The following is a 22617-nucleotide window of genomic DNA, read 5'->3' as shown; positions in this document are numbered from 1 at the left end:
TTTTATTTAGATTGAGATATTTCCTCCGATTGCTGGCTTGCAACTGACGTCATGGCGGCCATGCTGGGGGACAAGAACAAAGCGTTTTCCTCCGCTGGGAATTTTACTTTTTTATCATGTAAATTTTGCGTAAATTTATTTTATTGTTTTGACCCCCAATGCAACAACATGGCCGCTTTGTCACGTGGTTGCAAGCCAGCAATTATAAAATCTCTTTCTGTAGAGCTGTTTTTTGTATTTTCGGTCCGACAGCATTCGATGTTTCAAAACAATTTCTTTTTATTTTCATTTTGCAAGAACTTTTGGGCAAATACTTTTCAAAATTACTTCAGTTGAATCTCGATAACTTGAACCCTCAATATTAAACTCGGACCTCCCGCTAACTCGACCCTTTTCCGATATCCCTTCAGGTAGTTTTCTTACTAATTGGACATCAGTGGACCCTCGATGACTCGAACTCCCGATATCTCGAACCTTTTTAGATTTCCCTTGAAGTCGAGTTATCGGGATTCAACTGTACGTTGTGTTTGAGTTTGAGTAGAACTGATTTTTCTCCTTATTTTTTCCCCAATTATATTAATTAAAGACTTGATTTTCTCCTGGAAACGGCATTATTAGAGTGATTAGAATGGTTGGAGTGTCGCCCCCCGTCAGGGCGTCTAGACGTGTAACTTCACCTCAGAAAAACAATATTCCTTGTACGATCTTGTACGTTTTGATGAACAATACCCGTACAAGGTACAAGTCCAAAACACAAAGAATTAACATAACTGGTACCAAAACAAACTTTTACTGATGTTACAGTCCATCAGAATGAAATGTTAAGAACCGTTTAAAATTTATTCCAGGGGTTGAAATACTACTAACTTTTTCTTTCCCCTTCTCGCCTCCTTTTCAGTCAGACGGGCCGGAAATTGGAATGGCGTGCTGATCCAATGCTCAGCGCGTGCGACTCAGGAGTTTTCGTTTTAGGCATGACTGCTCTTCACACTAAAACAAAGCGTACAAAGTCTCAGACGTATGTGCTGAATTACATTATTCCTCATAATTGGAAAAGTACAAAGTACTAGTGTATTCAAATTCACCTTGCGTAACACTGAATTATTCATCCGAAGTAAATTCCCTAATTACCTACAGGGCGCAGGAACCGTTGTTTTGGCAAGATTTGACGAAGAATTCGGCTGTATAATCTTACATAACTTAAGTAAAAGACAAAACAGTTATACGATTGCTCTAGGCCTTTCGGTGGACGAGTCGCTGGGATATTTTTGAAACAGACAACCGACCGTTCGGCGTTGCCGGCCTCTGTTCTATAAATTTTGCCTAAGCTCTCGTCTGCGATGTTGACCAGACTTTTGAAGGCTTCGAAATTATGCTGGTAAGTAAATCAGCTTAACTGTTACTGGTTACAGATTGCTTTTCTCTTCACTCCTTGGCATAAAAGCTTTTATAGACATTATATTCCGCAGGTAGCAAAACTGCCTAGACTCGTCACGCAACGCTGCTTCAGTTTCAAAGGAAACGTTGCGTGACTTTCGAAATCACCGCGGCGAATCACAGAAAATTTTCATTGACAGTCTGTAATTCGGCCGCGACATTATAATTAAGTCTACCTTGCTATGTAGGCAATTCACTTTTTTAATTTGAGCGAAAAAAAATCTAATTTCAAAGTCTGAATATTATCTCTCGGATATTTCCAACAGCCCGCAAAGACCTTGGCCTTTCGGAACGAAGAGACGGTACACGTGTTCTACACGTGAAAGTAACATGGACGCTAGCGTTAGTACGTGTGTGGTGTGATAGTTGTGGTTCAGCGCTGCGCGCGGTAGCGGAGCAGGAAATAAGAGGAATTTTGTTCCTTTGCAGTTAGAAACTGAAGCCTTCCTTTTAAACTTTCGTGTTCTAAAGGTATATTTAGTTCTTTTTGTTTCGAATAATCCTGTGTCGCAACCCCTTCCGGTTCCAACCTGCTGCTCGAATGACAAGATCCCTTAAAGCGAAATAAATTTGTAGCTCAACGTCTCGATCTAATAGCCACCTATACTCTTTAGAAAAGAACTAGATGCAAAGTCGATCACTGAATTTCTCATAAAAATTACGAGATTTGACAGAATCGGAAGTCTTAAAATACCAAGGGTTTTAAATACGTTACGTCACGCGCGCGTGCGAGCGACCAATTTAATTATTGACGCTTTGTTTACGTTTGGGTAGTTAGTGAAAACGAACGGCGTTCAGAGTTTTCAAGCCGTCGACAGGTTCGCACAGGATTTTTTGAGTTTATCACTTGTTTCTGAGAAGTTGTTTGGGCTGGAAGACGATCGAAAACATCCCCAGCTTCCTCTTGGCGGAAGCCATGACTAATACACAATCGGGAGAGCGGGTCAGGTTAGTTTTGAACCATTTCACCAAGTCGATGTTTTACTCGATTCATCCGTTGCGGGTTGGTGGCAGGTTGTAGCTGTTTAAAATGATTTTTGGCATGTTATAATTCGATATTTTTTAAGAGATAACAGTTAATCATGCTTCAGTGAATCGAATTTTTCTGTTTTTACTACATGCGTAACAAGTTGTACTCTGAAGTTGTACTGTATCTTTACTACACAGCGGGTATTTTAATAACAAACCAGCTACTGAACACGTACGACTTTCCCGTAGCAAGCATTTATGGCAAAAAAGAAACAGAATTGTTTTCTTTATTCAATAACGGGACATCTTTGGCAAAAATTAGACCAGGCACGAATCGGACTTTGGTACAACATTTATTTATATTTCCTTCGCATCGTACAAAATTGCATACATCAACACATCACTGAAACAGATCACACTTCGCGAGGATGCAATATTTCTTACGTACTTTATTGACTTTCCTCAAGAAGGCTTTTCAAAGACAATATATTACTTTTAGTCAAGAAAATGTTAGGATAGCAACATGGAGAGAAATGATCTGAAGCTGATGTGCTATGTGTTTGAGCGAATAATAGAATTAAAATGAAATCAGGGGTCTCTTGACCCGCAAAATATTGATTTTTGCAATTTACTGTCCGAAATTGATTAATATAAGAAATTAGCACAAAACAAGTTTTTCTTAAAACGTTGTAATTTGGTGCAAGAATGCTTATCGAGAACGTACCTTTGCTGGGTTGTGGACTAGTTAGTACTCCACAAATTTTGCCGATTTTGGGAGCTTTAAATTTTGTACGTAGCTTGTAAATTTTATACGCTTTGTTTTGGTTTCACAGGAAATTCTTTGAGAGCCACGGCCGTATATTTTTTAGTGTAACCATTTCCATTCGAATCTCACGGCAAAACTGCTTATATCGTAAAAAACATTCAACTGAAATTATATCTTTAATTAATTATTTTCTCCTGGCTTAAGCCCAGTTATCAAAATGTTTTCGTTTGTTTTGCTCTGATCCGATTGTACCTGTACATAACACGAATCGACAACATGCCTTTCACGTGCTGCTCATAAAGCTCAGCAAAATATTGGATTGGACAGAACCGGACTGGACCATTGGCATAGGTCGGATGGCGGAACGGCCACCAGAAATTTCCATGTATTTTACAGCTGAAATTGACAATTTACATGTTGTTCCAGTAATGCAAATTCTTCATCTTGTACAGGTTACTTGGCAGCGTCAGTGAATTACTTTGTATGTAATAAAAAGTTACAAGCGACGCAGACTTGTTTGCAGTGTCAAACAAGTTAAGAACGACGGCTCCGCAGAGGGGGTCATGTTACCGGATATGCGTGTCGGTTGTCTAATTTTATTTTTTTCGCTCGCCGTTTTTTACGCTGCCCCCAACTAACCGAACGCCTGGAACAGGCTCAGGGACTTGGAGCAAGTCTACCTTTGGTTTGCATGCGTTTTACCGTGCTTAGTGCTTCCGCTCCGAGTTCTGATTAGTTCATTGTGTCATGTGCGTTTCTTCATTCATTGACTACACACAAGTTTCCAATTTAACCGAAATTACTTTTTCTCTCTAGTTGCACAGAGTATTTTGATGCTGCCGTGACGGACGCGTTTCCTAAAAACAGGTCGTCCGTTCGCATACTGGACGCGGGCGCCGGGCAAGGTTCAACCGGGTCCTACCTGCGGTCTCTGGGGTACACTAACATTGATGCCTTGACGGTATCTAAAGAGAGACTTGACCGGGCTGAGCGGAGTGGTCTCTACAGAAACCTTCTCTTCACCGCATTAAAAGCGGACTCCACTTTGTGTGCCACAGGCGCGTTCGACGCCGTAATCTGCGCGGATGGCGTTTTTCCGGACGAAGTGGATCCTGATGCAATGGACGAGATGCTGCGCCTTGTGAAACCAGGTAGTTTTTGTAAGCCTTTGAGTTGTGAATTCGTATTTTTGTATGTGACTTAAAGAATAGAATTGACATGTAACCTATTTCCCATTCCATCTTTACTAAGGTAAAGGTAAAGTCTGCAAACGATGCTAGTTGTCTATCAGGCTGGAGCTTATTCGGATTATTTCTACTCTCCCTGGATGGGACACTAGTAAATTCGCTGGTACCCATTTATACACCTGGACGAAGATAGGCATTATGAGAGTAAAGTTTCTTGCCTAAGAACACAGCGCAAGCAGTGTTCCGGCCAGGGCTCGTACGCTCGTACCGGACCACTCGATCCGGAGTCTAACGCACAAAACACTAGGCCACCGCGTTCCCATAAGGCCACTTACTAAACGAGCACCTAAACGTCAATAAACACTCTCAAAATACACAACTTTTCATACCAGAATATATCAACGTTGTATCCTTTTCTTAAAATTCCCGTTACTGACCTGGTTAGGGCCTGAGAGAGGGTTGTGCGTCATACGGTGACGTCATGAAATTTCGCGCCAAATAGAGTGAGTGAGAAGGGAAGGCGTGGGACTGGGATCTTGTTTGGTTTTCGTTTTATAACTCCTCATTTTGTGTGTGTATTTCAGGTGGAATTGTTTGCTTCACGATGAACGCCGCACAGTTTGACAGTGCTCACAACATCTACAGATTAAAATGCGAGGAACTGGTCACAAAAAGGAAATGGAAATTAATATCCCAGGGAATCACATCCCAGTACTACGAACCGGAAAAAGACAATAACAACAGATATGATGAAACTCTCCCTGCAGACAGCTATGTGTTAGTGTTTATGGTCATAGATAACTACTGAAACATTGTACTATCTTCTGAGAGTCAGCCTGGATGGCTACGGCAAAATGCTTGAGCATTTTATAATTTCTTCAATTCACCCATGCGAGGAAAAACGTGGTTTTCTTTTGAGGGAAACAATGGGTTTTTTATGGAACAGTTTCGTATAAGGGGCAACGCGATTTTTAAAACTCGCAAGTGTCCTAACGGCATACCAATTAGGTTCTTAGTGTCTTGAAGTTCTGAGTTAAAAAGGAACCGAACGTTTTCCGTAATAGCGCGAAAACCTCACGAAAAACAGTCCTAGGTGAAAACCAATCAGATCTTTTCTAAAGGTGAAAAGCTATTCGAAGATAAGCTTTTGCCGAATTGGCCCGAAAATTTAACGACGATTTAAGGATTCCAAGCAGGATCCTGAAAGCAGGATTTTTTATAGTAAGTTTAGTCAAACGTATTAACGGTAAAATCGGCCGGATTTTTTATGCAATTTCTAGAATTTCTTGGAAATTGACGTCACTGCTCTTCTCTTTTCACTACGTGTTGTACGAAGTTTTCTTGTTGCTTTGCAATTGTTCCCAAACGGGCAACTCTGTAGAGATATCTTACTTGACCTTTTCTGTTGACTGTATATAAAAGTAAGGTGATGGTTTGTATTCTTCTGGAATGACCAAATGGTCAATTTATTGATTATAATTTTAATTTTAACAGTTCACTTGAACAAGAATCAGATTTTATATGCGCATATTCAGATGAATCGAAATTGCTTACTTCGGTGTTAAATCTGGTCTTTTCGAAACGGTCATGAGAAATAGATTGCCGTCTTCGTCTCTTTAAAGGAACGTCTTCTAATTTAGACGAACTGTACTCCGAGAATTGGACAATTTTGTATTGAGATGAACATGGAAACTCCTCGCAATTTTTCTAACATTTCGGCTACGCAATTCCACTTGAAAGAATTTGTTTTTTGATCGGCACTTAAATGTTTAGGTTTGTCCAGGAGCCCTGGTTTGCTATCCTTTTGACTTGGCTGTTCACCTGAATTCTGGAGAATTTTAGTATAAAAAACAAACAGAAGCCGGAGAGTTTCGATTTCAATAACTGTATGCTGATGTTAATAGATTTTTAGTAGTATGGAGATCTGGAATATCGTATTAATTATTTTACGCCATATGGCTTGTACATATTGATTAATCTATGAAGTTTATTTAACAAGAAATCGTTACTATTTTATAAGATTCTTTATGCGACTCCTAACGAAGTCAACTTTGTAACATAAAAAAATAATTGAAGACTTAAACCATGTCTTCGTTATCAGAGAGATTTTAAATCTTGTAAATAGGACATTTACATAAAAAAAGGTTACTAAAAGCTGTTACTGAAGTCTCTAAATTTAATCAATTGAAAACTGGAGTAAATAAGTGGTGCTTGTAAATAATGTACATCGTACAGTTTTATTCAGTTTTCTGAAAAAATCAGTAAAACGTAGCAATTCCTCTCATGTCACGCTGTCATGATTGAATGGCTCCGGGATTCGTGGCGAACCCAAAGAACGTCAGCGTAGGAGGCTATAGGATTGTGGATGGGTGAAGAGGGCATTTAAGGTTGGTTCTCATATGATCTCCCCGATCGCTTCTATCGTATCCATCGTTTGCAAAAACTGAGACGATAGGCGATTGAATCGGTTGGAGGCGATCGGTGGTTCTCATATGGTCGTCCCGATCAAAAAACCCCCCCCCGGGGCTCAGCCTCGTATGAGCGAAGACCTACGAAAAACAATCATTTTGGCCCTAGATCCAACACAATGACAGCCCTCAATGAAAGATCAAACTTCTTGGCTATCCTCTCAGTTATAACAGTTTTACGGCAAAGAAGGGAAAGAGAAGCTAGAAGGGTAGAACACGGGCGATCCAAGTGATCGTGATCGCCCCAATCGCCGCAGACGTTAGCGATCGTCTGTGTAATGTTCTCATATAATTGCTTAATCGCTCTGATCGGTCTAATCGCAAGAAAACTTTTTGAAGTGACATAGTCGATAGAAACGATTGGGGCGATTGTATGAGAGCCAGCCTTTAACGATCCCTTAACTCATATCTTACCAGAAGCCGATATATCGGCTCCTGAGACACGTGAAGATTATTTTGGCAATAAATGACGCAATTGTTTGCCAGAGGGGGTGAAAATCAATTGACAACTAGTAAATAAGGAAAACCCACGATCACTGAGGAAAGAAACGTGGATGAGAGGATTTAGCGAGATTTTTAGCGAGAAAATTATCGTGCTTGTGTTATTTGATCGCCAGTAAGTTTAAATGCCGCTTTGTTTATGCGTAAAGAAGAGTTGGAGCGGATTTTCGCTGAAGAAAGTGGTTCTGAGAGTGAATTAAGCCGTTCGGATTTCAAATCAAACTATTCCGATACATTCAAGCGCTATTTTCACCACGATCGAGAAGAATATTCCGAAAATAACAGTCCACGTGGCGAAAGATCAAGTTTCAGTGCTGAAGTGGAAAATTCAAGCCGAAATGAGCCGAAATCAGGCAGGAATAACTCCTGGAATAATGGAATCCGTGTACGAGCATAATTAGTGAACTACTGAGGCGATAACAATCGTCTATGCAAATTTATGCCCGTCGCGCGTTCTGTCACGCAATTGCCGTGACACAATTATATGTGATTTCGACGAATTTTGTGTCGTTTTCGTGTACTTTTGTATCTTTTATCAAAGGCAAGGAACAACTCTAAAAAATTACGACTATATTTGTAGCAAAATATAACAAAATATTCCCAGAACGCCCTGTAAAGTGAGAAAAACAAGCATTTTGTGACAAATAGGGTTGAGTTTGTCATAATTCTGTTAATAATTAACTTCAGATATGTAAAATATTAACCCTATCCTGTAGAGTAACTATCGAGGATCCAAAATATATATACTTAATCTGTGAAAGTGTAATACTTTCTGAGTTATGAGCCATTAAACGCAACCTATTCCACCCGGTCTTAATACCTGCAAAAAAAACTTGGTAAGAAATGAGTTAACGGAAGCTGGTAGGGTGGTGCCGCTGAGTAATTAAGTCCTGTTTTAGGTAAAATTCGTTCATTCGTTACCCTGCTTTATCCAAAAAAATTTACTTTTATTTTGACCCTTTCACCCTAATATCACATCAATACTATCCCTAAAAAGTCATCTTTTTCGTTGCATTTTGCTGTTTTCAGTTATAAATACACATAAAGCTGCTGGGAACGTCTTGCCGGCTGAGGGTCGTATGGAAGTGCTATCATTTAGGGAACGGTTCTGGGACGTATAAATTTTAAGCAAAGGTTATGTTATCTCCGACAATCACGGCCCATGCTACCGGAAAGTAGGGACTTCTCCAAAGTTGCGTATCTCGAAAGTAGCGATAGAAAAAGGCTAGGGTAAATGCGAAAAAACGAGTGACGTCACTTTCGACCCCAGCTACACCGGCCTGAGTTCCCGTTTAGCCAAATAAAGGAGTACTCCTTCAGTAGTATAGCTCATTCTTGCTTAAGGTATCCATCGTTAAAAGTTTTATTTGAAAAAAATTCCATTGTGAAAAATACAGGGGCTGCGTACAACCAGTCTCTTCTTTTCAGAAGCGATGTAGAAAAAATGCTTTTCTTTCACGCGGGCTCGTACGTGGACGCTCTCCACATTCTTTCGACCAATAAAGAACAAATACTTTGGATTTTCTTGATTAATTTTTGAAAACATGCAGCCCACTTTCCCTTCACTTGGCGTTTTAGACATTTTGTTCTTTTTTCTTCCTATTGAGCCCGCGACTCGCGCGAAGTGTTCAGCAAATTCACGCATGCTCATTATGAGTTACAAATATGGCGGACGAGATTATCACGCACAGCATCCAGCTTTTTGTGTGAATTTTCCAAATTATCTTCATCAGCAGGGCTTATTCTAATTTCAAGATAAGCAAAGTGAAAGCCAACTCGGACAGGAAGACAAACAGACTGTCAAAAAGGATTACTTTTTAATGCGCACCGCGTGACCTGTGCTTAGAGCTGTGAAACTCTAGACACAACAAAGCCGAGAACACATGTCTTTACCATTAGGAGCATCGCCGCGTGTTGCCCGAGATTACCGACAGTTTGGCCAGAGTCCTTTGTCTCAGCCATTTCAAGGAAGCTCGGCGGCCGCAATGGCGCAGGCTGGTAAGAATTTTTACGTGAAATCTTTGTAAATAACACTCGTGTTTTCGTATCGTGTGGGTTCCGGGTTTAGCAGTTGTATCGAAACGAAAATTCGATTTTGGTTTGTGAGCATTTCATAGCTAGAAAGCATAGATACTGAATTTTATATTTTGAAACATTGTTTGTACTGTAATAACTAGTGATTTTTTGTAAGCTACGTCTTGCTTTTCGTAACCAATTCAAAGTGTTGCTCAAGATTTATTGATTGGTACATTGTTAAAGTTGTTGTTTATCAGATAGAAAACCTTGTTTCTTTCCGAAATTGACAAACTTGTAGCCAATATAATAGTCATACAATGTTTTAAGCTCGTTTCGTAATATTTACATTCATAATAGTCACTTTCGTACAACAAATTTTGCTGGTCAAGTTTGTGCACATATATGTTTAGAATCAGTTTCATTTAATTTTGGTTACAACACATATTAATGAAAACAATGATCATAACATATCATGTAATGTTTTAGGCAGCCATTTTGCTGGATAGCAAAACACAATTCAAATCACAGTGTTTTTGGAATCCAATGTAACATGTACAGTGGTGTTACGATGCTGTTACATGTACATTGGCAATGCCAAATCACTGACATCAGATACATTCGTAAAAACCATGACATAAATTTGGGCAAGTAAATACTTCAGCCACCTGTAACATTTCCTTTTTTTTTTTCTTTTTACTTAATTTCTTTCCCTGTAGCAAGATTTCGTCCACCTTATCACCCTGGTCCTCAGGCAATGATGGGACAGGTTTGTTTTTTAACTCTTCATTATTGAAATAAAATATTTAAATATTATCAAAGGAAAATTGGGCTCATTTCAGCTAAAATACCATAGAATTCTTATAAAAAGTCCCTCTCAATATCCTCATCCCAAAAACTTAATAAACAACGCGCTCAGAAAATAATTCTAAACTCATTATAAGCCTATGGATTTAGAGTAAAAGTTGGACAATATGATTTATTTTGTTTATAAGGTCTCTGCTGTTAGTAGAGCTTGTTTTGAGCTTGTTTTGTTATTTTATGCTGTTATGGTTTGTTCAGAGACTTTTGAGGTTCATTTAGTGACTCTAGAACTAAAATCTTGTGTACGATTAATATATTTTAATGTTTTTGTTAACCAATTTACCACTTATTGCACCCAAGTTTTGGTTGGGATGCAGTCCCTCAAAAATAAACCACCATTACCGTTAATGATCTAATAAATGCCCGGGGCGTCTATTAAATTTTAGGGGTCCTACAGGGGGGCGTTAAATAGATATGAGGTGTTTATTAGAGAGAGGCGTTTATTTCACATTAACGGAAACAACGTCTACAAAACAAATAAGACACGAAGTTCGCCGGCGTGGAGTAAGACAGAACACAGAGTTTGTGAGTAGGAGTCTAATCTATTCTGCGCTAATGCAAAGCTTGGAGATGTCGTTCATAGTTTGATATCGATGTTTTCATCGACATTGGGGTCAACCATGTTGGTATCGTTGGCCTCTACGATGTTCGAATAAAGCAAGAAACTAAATAAATTACTGGTACGTGATTTTACTCTATGGAGCGTTGCCTTGGTTTTTGAGGCGATCCTTGGAGGGGCGTCTAGTAGACACGGGGCGTTTATTAGAGAGGGGCGTCTAATACAAACTTTATTCCTCATGGGGAGCGTTTATTACTGTAGATACGAGGCGTTTATTTGAGAGTGGGCGTTTATTAGATCATTTACAGTAATTAAAGCCTTTTAAAAGCCTTTCATTATCGGACCTAATGTTATCTAACAGATTGCTCATTGAAGTTTATTTGGTACTAATTTGTAGGCTCCAAACCAGTGGGGGCAGATGAGCTATGGACAGCCAAGGTTTGCAACCCAGAGATTAATCTCACAGGTAAGGTGCAGATTATTTTAATTTATTTTGTATCTTAATGTGGCTTACGGCATGTTGATTATAACCCAAAATAATGTGTACCTTAAATTTTAAGAGTTTTCTTTTAAACTCTGTTTTCCACCAACCTATTTTACATTAAAAAAAGTGTTCGGTACAGTGTACATGTACACTTGAAAGCCATGAGCTGGAACAAACTGATTTTGATTCTTTTTTTCATTTTGCCACTGAGAAAGTCAAATAGAAACAAACCTTGCTTACAAGACATGGAACATGGAGGGGCCTAAGAAAGTTCTTTTCAGTTTTACTTTTTTTATAAAACCCACTTTTTATTAACATTTTATTTATATTTTATTACACACTGTCAAATCTTTGTTGTTATACATCCGCAGTTTTTCTTGCTCTAAAGACGATTCTCATTGGCTGATTCATGATCACGTGACCTTGCATAAATTTAAATGTATCCCGATCGGGAAACATTTCCATCAAATGAATCCTGATCAGGATACATTGACCTGAATGTGATCAATGACCAGAAAAAGCATGTGATCAAAATTTGACCAAGGCCGGTGGTGTGATTGTGTTTTTGAAACTCACTTCTCGGCGATTCCAGGAAATTTGTTGCTTGTTCTTCGAAAATGCGTGAAACACAGTGGAACAGTTCGAGGCTAAAACCGACGCTTTCTACTTTTCATTCGAAACACGAAGACAAAAAACTTTTAGAGCAGAAGGATTTGCGAAAATGCCTGGAAAGTAAGTCGGTTCTTTGCTTTCTTATGTACGTATTTTGCAATGTATTTGTCGTACATTTGCAGTGTTTTATAGAAGAAATAAAGTCGTGCTCGAGCATGCTGTTGTTAACGCTCATTTAGTCGTTGTTCGTTGTTCATTTATTCGTTTTCATCCTTGGGATGTATAACAAAGCACTTAATGTCTGTTCCCTCGAGAAACAGTTAGTTTTGTTTTCCCAAGAGTCTTGATGTTTCCTGAAGTCGAGGGAAACATCGAGTCTCTTGGGAAAACAAATCTAACTGTTTCCCTCGGGACCAGACACTAAGTGTATATTGTTTTCCTAACCTACATGTATCAAGACACTGGAAGCAAAGTCAAGTGAAACCCTTGCACACATCAAAAATGTACACACAAAATAGCAGTCCCGGGATAAGGGTCAAAGTTTTAATATTTATTTGATAAGTGCATTTAACAAAGAAATATCATTGAAATCTTATTGTTGATTGACAGGCATCTGATATTCGAATTCCAAAGCCACCAAAACCTCCAGAGAAACCACTTATGCCTTACATGAGGTTCAGCAGAAAGGTAAGTAAACATAAATGAGGATTGTAACTTACCGGTAATATGCGTGCTGAGAAAACAATGTTAATATAAGGACACCATCCTTGATTAGTGTCCCTCGATCCCTCAATCTTTTGAATATTTTTTACATTCTAGCTGAAAGTTACATCTTCTGTTTGAATTTAAGGACACAACAAACCTCCTGTCCATTATCCCAATGCTAGTAGGTCTTCTTCCGGTGCTAGAAGAAAATTTCACTAACCATTACAAGCGCAAACAAACAATTTTATGCCTCCCAGTGAATCAAGTGGACCTCCTTCCACCCAGGAATGTGTTGTTCCAGAATGTATATCCATACCCCTCCTACCGAAGATTTTTGGTATAAATCCCCCCACCCATCCAGAAATTCCAGTTAAGCTTCATACTTTGCTTCATACTTTGCCATGGGGTGGGTATGGATATTTTCTGGGACAACACAATATGAATGGGTACCAATTAAATGTTGGGGTGAATTGACAAAATACTGGGTATAACTGGCCTTTAACTACATATGTACATGTACATGTAGCTTCTCAACCAAGGAGAATAGCAACGCTGCTAGTTGCTCCATGCTATAGAAACTGAAGTTGAGCTCTGGTAATAATAATAATAATAATAATAATAATAAATAATATTTTAAGAGGAGGCCTCCAATCACCTAGGGGGTGGTTTTCAAGAGGGTCGTCTGAGAAAATAAATGTTAAACATTAAAATACATTAAAATCTAAAATACAATAAAAAGACAAAACCTATGTTGTATGCTAACTAAGATTAAAAACTAGGACAAGAATTAAAATACTACTACCGTCGCTTACATCTAAGCATGAACACGAGCCGCCGAAACATGATCTAATTGGATATCAAACATGGCATGTTTTGTCATGAAACATTGAAGTTTAGCAGACCGTAACGGCAACTTTCACGCTCAAAATGCTCACCATAAACACTGAGAACAGGCGAAACTTTGCACCAGAAGTGATTCAAGTGAACCTGCAAATGCATATCGACACAGATCAGGATCAATTTGTCAAAGGAAGTCTTGATACTACCGAATTAGGTAGACTGTTTTTTCGGAGCCGCACGAAACAGTTGCCGTTGGCGCCAAAGACGTGTGTTTTGGGTCACGTGGGTTACAGCTGTCAAATGAAACGGTAAACGCACCTGAGCACATTCCTTACAGTTGGTCGAAACAATGAAAACACTTCTGATTGGTGGATCTGTAACGCGCCAAAATTTGAACGTGCGTCGGGATGGTTGTCCTGGCCCCTGGGGAATTGAATGTCTGTGCTTTATGCAAATCAAAGATTGTGCACGCAATTGTAATATGTGCAGTTTTTGGATGTATTTCTGTTTGAAGACGATATCAACAGTCTCGGAGCAATTATTTTTCACTTAAATAAGCATGTTTAATGTATAACGATGTTTAACAACAGAGAATGATCCCAAAACAGCACTCATTACAATTACGTGACATGACCGGAATTTGCATAAAACCGCAGACATGTCAAGTCTCCGGTGAATGAATTAACGGTCGACTGATCGCAGGTTATACAACGAGCAAAAGCAAAGGAATGTGCTCACGTGCGTTTACCTTTTCATTTGACAGCTGTAACCCACGTGACCCATAACACACGTCTTTGACGCCAACGGCAACTGTCTCGTGCGGCTCCGATTACCTAATTCGGTAATATCCAATCTTTACGCCATTTCGACTGTTTCGAAACAGGAATGTGTTGAAGTTTTGGCGCGCAAGTTGCCGTTACGGTCTGCTAAACTTCAAACGTTTGATGACCAATCATGCCACGTTTGATACCCAATTAGATCATGTTTCGGCGGCACGTGTTCACGCTTAGATGCAAGCGACGGTAACTAAGGTTAATCAAAGTCTCTTTGAGATATCGACGTTTTTGCATGAAGTATGAGTCGAAGGTTTATCCTGTACATTGTTCTTCGAACTTATCATTACAGTTTCTTTGTAGTTTAGTTTAACAATTTCCTATCTTCGCGGAGGAAATGCAGCCATAATATTTTGTCAAAAATGGCTCGTCCGCGCCGGGTATTTATACATATATTCCTTAACATTACACAAATAAACAGTGCAAATTTCACCGAGATCTGACAATTCTATACTTTAAAATTGCAAGGACCTTTCGAGGCAGTCGATTACGGCAGCGAAATTAGCAAATGAAACAGCAAAATATGCGTTGACGCTTTGTTTTTTGTGACGCCATATTTGAATTGTTATAGGTAGACCGCTGTTCAATGTGTTCAAGGCCGTATCGTTACGATTGCTCCACGAAAAAGCACGAAAAAAAATACGGATATTTCCGACTACTGTCGTAAACAAATCGTTACACTCATGCTGCGTTTTGTCTAGGCTCTGCGAGGGTCGGATATCAAGACCCAGGATTAAACAAAAGCCATATATACAGTGAATGCTTTCAAATTATATTTGAAGATGAAATACGAAAGAATTTTGCTGTCTTTGACTGAAATTCCACTCGAACTGCGTAGATACGATCGCATGTTGTAAAGCCGATTCATGCTTCATTGCTGTCAACGCGAGGTCTCGTCTCTACCGACCTAGGCTGATGACGAAATAGAACGGCCTAATTTTTAACCGCTCCTAAGCTAAAAGAAGCCCCCATCTCTTGCATTTGTTTTAACTTCAATAATATCTTTGAAAAAAGCGAGTTTTTTGGTATGGTTTATTTTTGACGTTTGTAATTTTTAAACGATGTAAGTGCTAGTGATTATTTATTCGTGTTTTAGTTACGCAATCCATTGTTTGTGCGACGCTTTTTATAGATCGCCTTTCAGACACACGTGCGTTGAGATAAGAAAGCTGACATGTCACTTTTAAAATTGTTATATAACGTTTGTAAATGTGACAAGTCACGTTTTTTCCACGAGTCACCCACAGCGGAAAGTAATCCCTTGAGAAATTAAAACAGTCCCTTGAGAAATGAAAAAAGTCCCTTGAGAGTTTACAAATATGTGGTTCCAAATTTTGTCCACTAACCGCTTTTCTACCATTTTAGCTTGTAAACAAGCAAAAACGTCGAAAAAATGGGAAATAAAAAAGTATTAAAATCTAAAAGGAAGTACAAATGTCACAAATTTAAAATATAAAATAACTACCTACTGTCCTAAAAAAAACTAATTACAAATAGTTATCTATTAACATTATATAACATTGTGCAACTAAAAATATTTGTTCATAGTCTAAAATGTTTATCCAGTAAGAACCTTGTAAGGTTTTTCTTAAAAATCGCGCATGGCATTGGCTTTCTTAAAAATACTGGGAGAGACATCCAGTCATTTGTAAAGTGGAAGTAGGATACTCTCTTTCCGCTTTCCGTTTTAGTACTTTGGTACTGATTTGATCCAACTCAGTCTTATTAATATCAAAGTTGTTTAGTAAAGGGATACGTATTTGCCATTGAACAGGTTTGGGATCAAGTAAAACTCCAAAATCCAGAGTCCAAGTTATGGGAAATTGGTAGAATCATTGGACAAATGTGGAGAGACCTTAGTGACCAGGAAAAACAGGTATGAAATAATTTAACAAAAAAGTGTAAACTCTATTTCCCTTTAAGACAAGTGTATATTTTCTACTAAAGCAATTATTATTTTTGTCTATTTCCAGTCAGATTTTTGTGTGCATAAATAATACAGTTCTGTATCATTGATCTTTAAAGCCTTAGTCTGACTGCATTCATCATTTTAAAGTACTTTTTGCAAGTTCAGGTATTTTTAAGACTTGGTGTAGGCTCTGTAGGCTAAACTTGATGAGTAAACTGAAAAGGGTTACGATTGGTAATTACTTTTGATTTATTTCTTTTGTTTGTAGGAACACTTGGATGAATATGAAGTTGAAAAGGTGAAGCTTCCTTTTTTAACAGACTGTTTGCTTACATTGAGGCTCGGAAACACATGTAGAACTAGCAAGTTCTAATTTGATGTTATACAATTGTTATAATCCCTGTATTGTAATATTTAACTGATAAACAGTCAAACCTTCCTTAAGCAGTCACCTGAAATGTCAAGCTTACATTTATGTGTTCGCTTACTGGAGGTGGTCACTTACAAGAGTTCAGACCATTGGGGTTTTAAAATTTGCATCATAACCTTTAGGCATTCAAAGACCAGTGCATGCATACATGCATATCTGTAAACCCCCAAAAAGCTTTGTTCAAGAACACATGGATTAAGTAAAAAGGTTTCAGTGTGTCAGCATCATATTAGGATTGTAATGCATCTCATCACCCAAAAGTGGTCCTAAAAGGCCTAAAAGTGGCCGCGGTCATTTACAAGAGGTGGTTGCTTATAGGTGGTTCCGACTTATAGTGATTTGACTGGGAAATTTTTTGGAAAAGTGGTCCCTTATGGTAGGCAGTTGCAAAGTATCAGTATCACAAAGATCACAAAATGTTTTGATTAAGACGGATTCCACTGAAAGTTCAAGCAATGAGTGCAAAAATTAAGTACCAAACACCTACTCATAGTACGGTAACATTTTAAATACTATTTGAAACATCTCACTGAAATTCAGTTGTCTAAGCACCTGCGATTAAACTCTAAAGCATTCTTGAGAAAACTAAAGTCAACCTCGTAAAAATGTTTAAAAGTGCGCCATTTTGTTCTAAACTGTTGTGAAACGTCCGTTTTAACTGAAATGTAGATAATTTCAAATCCATTTTTCTCTGGCGGGGTCAGCTTGATAGCTAAAGTTTTGGTTGGCTTTTGTTAGGTGTACTCAAACTGTTACCATGCTATGAGATCTCTGTGGTAATTTATTTTTGCCACTATTGCTCGAATGTTCGGCAGAAACCATCTTAAGTCTCAGATTCTATTGAGCAACTGTAAAAGTTGTTTTTGGCATATATTGTTTATAATTCTGATTAGGAATTCATTCCTCCACATGGTGGAATCAAAATTGAGAGCTCCAGTTATTTTGGGCTGGGGGATTTAACCTGCTGTGCATCTCTGTCATTCTTATTCTGATGAGAGTATGTTACCTCCAAGTACAGGTGTTGATTGTGCAAGTTTGTAACATTTTTGTTCTCCCCTTTTAGCAAGAGTACAATGAAGCCATGAAGGCCTACCACAACTCTCCAGCTTATCAAGCATGGATCGTGGCAAAAGGAAGAGGTAAAGACAATATAAAAAACTTATCTGTCTGTTTTTCTGTTATTCTATTGGCTGTGTTGCCATGCTATCTCTCATTAATATACAGTTGAATCCCGATAACTCGAACCCTCAGTAACTCGAACTCCCGCTAACTCGAACCTTTTCCGATTTCCATTCAGGTCATTTTCTTACTAATTTTACCCTCGATATCTCGAACTCCCGATATCTCGAATCTTTTTCAATTTCCCTTGAAGGTTCGAGTTATCGGGATTCGACTGTACATGCATATATGTGTAACCTTTACAAAACTACAGTTGAATGCTGATAACTCGAACCTCGTGCTACATGTAACTCAAGTGTTTTTTGATTCCCCTCTAGATAATTGTTTTAGTAATTATTTTTACTCTCAATAACTTAAATCCCTCAGTTACTTGAACCTTTTTCGATTTTTGTAGTTGCCAAAAAAATGTCCATCGATTGCCTCGACATTTGCATTCTTCAAAGGTCCTTGAATTTTGTTTGCCTTAAACTGTACAAAAAAATTATGTTCTGTGCCCATCACAGTTAATGTCTCACTGGCCACCTCCATAATTTCCTGGTACCGAATGCTTTGCTTGATTTTCTGTACTCTAAATAGAGTGTTTAAAGAATCCTGTGACAAACTACACTATAACTACCTAGACAAAAATTGAATTTTTTTGTTTGTAACAGCACAAGCAGCCCTGCAAGAACAGCAAGCAATGGAAAGAGCCATGATGGGTTCTATGCCGTATGGGGTGAGTTCGTTTGTCTCCATAACCCTGACCAAAGATAGGCAGTAACAAGAATAAATACATCTGAATTATTACTGAGGTGATAGAGCAGTTTTTAATTGAGTGTCGTAAAACCAAAACCAAAGTAATTACTCTGGCCAATCACAAAGGACACAGACAATCCAGTGAACCAATCAAAACTCGAAGCAAATACATGTAACTGGCACGAAGCGCGGGAAAACGTGCGCGAGCGAGTCACGATTGGTTTTGGTTTTAGTTCTGATTGGCTGAGAAAGAAGCACGAGGTTTTTAAGCCAATCACTAAGCGTAGTAATGCAAAACCAAAACAAACGCAATTTACTTTCGACACTCAAGTGAAAACCGCTCTAACAGATTTAAACAGCCAAGCTCTCCAAACCCATGGGGAAACTCCTAGGGTCGGGGTCGGGTATGCTAAAGAAGACCAACCTGGGTGTAGCTAAAGTGTTTTTTGACCCCTAAAAGATACATGTACTATTTTTCATGCCTTTAACACAGCACGACAGCGTGTTTTGTTTAATTTCTTCATGTGCAACCCTAAACGAAGTATTGACGGCCGAAAATATTTGGCTAGTATAAAACGGACACCTGTCTTAAACGGACAGTTGGAGCCGGTCCCGAAGGTGTCCGTTTTAGAGAGAGACTGTATTGCCAGCTCTGTCATAAATTTCTCATGAAGTCACACTGTATTAATCATGTAATAACATTTTTGCACATTTCTTTTCAACAGAAACTAGATGACGCAAGGTTTGGGATTCAACCCGTGGATGACGATGATGGTACTTTTATTACCAGCAGTTTTTGTTTTACTAGTTTAGATGGTACCTCGTATTATCCCACGCTAAAACATTAAGAGGAGAAACCTAGGTCTCAGAAAGAGACAGTTACCTTTACAACGTATCACTCTTTTTTTCTAATACTTTCCTTCCTTGGTATCTCGGCTCTACGTAATTGATTTGCTAATGTTTTTTTCATCTCAGATGAAGACGATGCTTTCTCAGTAAAGCACATATCCGCGGCTCGTTTTCATCGAAATCACAAATTGATGTCGGAAGTATTCAGTGATACGGTGGTCAGGGATGTCCGAACAGGTCAGATATATCTCCATCCATCAATAAAATACTTTAAAATTACAGTATTTGCTCAATCAACAACAGTCGTTCGAAAGTATTCAGTTGCTTACAGCTGTTACACTTCATCTCTAAGCAAATGTTGCCCCACTCCACTCTTTCAATTATAATAGTAGCAAGCGCATTTTGATTGAGCGAGTTCCACCTTGGATTCGAACTCGGGAGAGGCTTGGGGAGAGAGAGAAAAGTGTCCTAGTGAGTAGGAGTGAAGCTGAATGACTCTCTACGTTTGTGCGCGGCGTTTGCGACTTTCTAGGCTAAATAAGCTAACAAAAAAAAACGTAGCCCTGCACTGTTACCTACCGTTTGGGTCCGCGTTCATAACGCTTTTAGAAGCCCTGCTTGACATAGTGCTGTAGTTAACGTTTATGAAGAAGACTGTTGGTTGACAGTTTTTTCCGTTTGTTGCGCTTACTTCAGATTAGTGCAGATTGTATTTCCTCGCTTAAGTTAATTTCTAACACTTCCACATGTTTTGTGTTTGTTTTAGTTGTGACCAAGTCTCGGCTGGGGGTACTTAAACGGCAAGTACAGTCGCTTATAGCTCATCAGGTAAGACAGAGGTTTAGTTGTTGTTGTTGTTTTTTAAATTCTTCCGTAGATAGATCTAACAGCATTGTTATAGTCGAACCTCTCCTTAAGGATACCTCCATAATACGAACACCTGAGTACTTGGTCCCAGCGAATGAATGTTAGTTAGGGCAGTACTATAAAGATAGATTCTTTAACTGTTATTTATGGTTCTTTTGTTTTTTTCTTTGCTAGAAAAAGCTGGAAAGTGAGCTACAACAGATCGAAGAAAAGTTCGAGAGCAAAAAGCGAAAGTTTCTCGATGATAGCGAGAAATTTAACGACGCCCTTAAAAAGGTAAAAGAACTAGTTTCTATGTTTGCAATGTTTTGTGATCAGATAATAAGAACTTGTAGCGAACTTGTTCGCGAGCTTCGAAGCTAATACTTTCTGCTGACTCAAGGATTAATTAACAATTTGTTTGTTTCATCTAGCTGTGTGAACCACCAAGTGAAAACGAGACGAATTTGAACAAAGTGGTTCCAGGGAAGAGTAAAGACAGCGAACCATCGCCGGAAGAAAGTAAACCAGCCGCGACTTGACGCACCTACTGAGCCACTGACACGAAAAATTCGTTTTGTAAAAAACTGAACATGAAATATTTGGAGAGCTAAGAGCCTCGCAAGGGGACAGACAGTCAAGTTCTTTTGGGGACACAAGTTGTCTCTTTCATTACTGTAATCATATTGATCGTCACGCTAGAAGGCTTCTCAGGAAGCCTTGCGTGACGGCCAAAAGGAAAAAAAAACCAACAGGCGAAGAGATTTGGGTAGGAGCAAGAACATTTTTCGTGCTTTCTGAGCTCGCAGCAACCTCGTTTCCAGGGCTTGTCCTTCAAAATTAACAAGGGAAAAGCCCTGGGAACGAGGTTTATCCCGCGGAGAAACTATTGTGCCGCAGCGGCAGAGAATGGAGCATTTTAGTTTATTGTCAATTTGGAGTTGATAAGTTTAATTCCTTGTAAATATTATTAGGTTTTCTGCCATGGTGCTTCTGTTTTGTTATCGGTACATATAATTTTTCTAAAGAAAAACATGATTGTTAACTCCGGGCTGGTAATAAAGGTCGGGACACACTAGGCAACAAGTCGCAGCAACAGGTTCCGGCTGCGACAAGTCGCTCTGTGTGTACTACTTCAAAACAAGTTGCTGCGACAAGGCGCTTGTTCGGTGCACATGCAGCGAATTTGGAAGAGTGGTAATGTGACTAGTTTTCCAATTCAATAAGGCAAAAATACATGACGCTCTCTCATTGGTTAATTTATATTTTGTCGCTCTGACTTGTCCCAGAAGTGTGCACACGCTGCGACAACGGTGCTTTCGCTCATTTTGTCGCTGCGATCAGTCGCACGAATTCAAACTGGTTTGACTGTGTCCCGACCTTAAAGATTACTGAGGAAGTGTTAGGATACTGTGTAAAGAAGTGCTTAGTGTTGTTGGCTGGGGGGAAAGAGAAGGTTTTGGCTTTATACCTTATTATAGGAAATTAACGCGTCATGAAATTAACGCGAATTTCAAACTTTCGCGTTAATTAAAGTCGCGTTAATTTTTGTTAACGTTAATTTCCGCGCCGTTAATTAAGTGGAGCGTTAATTTCCATGACGTTAATTTCCATTATTTTAGCCCCAATTTTTCGTACAGTCCTGATGTTCTTGACTCCAAGGAAAAAGCATTATTTTATCTGCCTTTATCATTGATACTGTGAAGAACGCTCAAAGTCGGAAAAGTACCACGAACATTGTTTTCGTTTAAGATTATACGCCTACAAGTGTTGAAATAAACTTGTTCCTGTTGTGTACGTTGCGTTAATTTCCTTCATTTTGAAATGTTACCCCCTCTTTCGCGTTAATTTCCTATATTGGGAAGTAATTTTTCCTTCAATTCGCGTTAATTTAAGTCGCGTTAATTTCAAATACCTTAATTAACACAAGCGTTAATTTCCTATAATAAGGTATTCAAATCGTAGCAACAATTCTGAAGTGTTTTGCTGTAAAAGTAATGTCTTTATGCTGTGTTTAGAAATACATTTATTTATTACAAACTGTTGTTATCATTGTGTTGTTCTGTTGCCTCTCTTAGCCTATTAAGCCTTATCCTACAAAACAAGCGAATTTTCTTTGTTTTTTTTTCTTTGAATAGCATGAAGCGTGTACCCTGGATGTCAGGAGCGCAAGTCGCACCCTGCCGGAGTGTCTATGGATAATTTTTCTCACCAAATGTCAGGGCCTTGTCGATTGCGCTCAAATGATACAACTGCATTATTTTTTCAGCTTTGCATTCTTTCGAATCTTTTCTTGTAATATTTCCAAACTGTCTAACAATCACACAAAACAATAAGTTAGGACCCTCAGTAGGTAGCTGTAAGCTGAAATTCCTGAAATTCACCAAAATAAAAAAGAAATCTAGAATCTGCGGCACTAAATGATTTGAAA

At 38.7% G+C, this 22617-nt stretch overlaps 2 protein-coding genes across 3 annotated transcripts; both read left to right on the top strand.

Annotated features, from left to right (window-relative positions):
• Nucleotides 1-1009: 1009 nt before the first annotated feature.
• Nucleotides 1010-6668, top strand: LOC144659535 (malonyl-[acyl-carrier protein] O-methyltransferase-like). 2 transcript variants are annotated; one of them, XM_078519989.1, is made up of 3 exons: nt 1010-1378; nt 3989-4323; nt 4944-6668. In XM_078519989.1, the coding sequence occupies exons 1-3, from the start codon at nt 1341-1343 to the stop codon at nt 5165-5167; spliced, it is 597 nt and encodes a 198-aa protein (XP_078376115.1). In that variant the 5' UTR covers nt 1010-1340; the 3' UTR covers nt 5168-6668. The 2 variants fall into 2 exon arrangements, with proteins under 2 accessions (XP_078376115.1, XP_078376116.1); XM_078519990.1 differs by lacking the exon at nt 1010-1378 and adding an exon at nt 1739-2385 and having other exon boundaries at nt 4944-6667.
• A 2302-nt stretch (nt 6669-8970) lies between these two features.
• LOC144659579 (SWI/SNF-related matrix-associated actin-dependent regulator of chromatin subfamily E member 1-like) lies at nt 8971-21631 on the top strand. The gene is made up of 13 exons (XM_078520046.1): nt 8971-9326; nt 10061-10110; nt 11162-11230; nt 12470-12547; nt 16013-16114; nt 16416-16445; nt 17641-17716; nt 18407-18471; nt 19217-19265; nt 19467-19577; nt 20107-20168; nt 20382-20483; nt 20621-21631. The coding sequence occupies exons 1-13, from the start codon at nt 9212-9214 to the stop codon at nt 20726-20728; spliced, it is 1017 nt and encodes a 338-aa protein (XP_078376172.1). The 5' UTR covers nt 8971-9211; the 3' UTR covers nt 20729-21631.
• Nucleotides 21632-22617: the final 986 nt, after the last annotated feature.

This window comes from Oculina patagonica, chromosome 7 (genome assembly GCF_052425735.1).
Source record: "Oculina patagonica isolate OP01 chromosome 7, crgOcupat, whole genome shotgun sequence".
Lineage (NCBI taxonomy): Eukaryota > Metazoa > Cnidaria > Anthozoa > Scleractinia > Oculinidae > Oculina > Oculina patagonica.
This window is presented reverse-complemented; position numbering and strand designations above follow the sequence as displayed.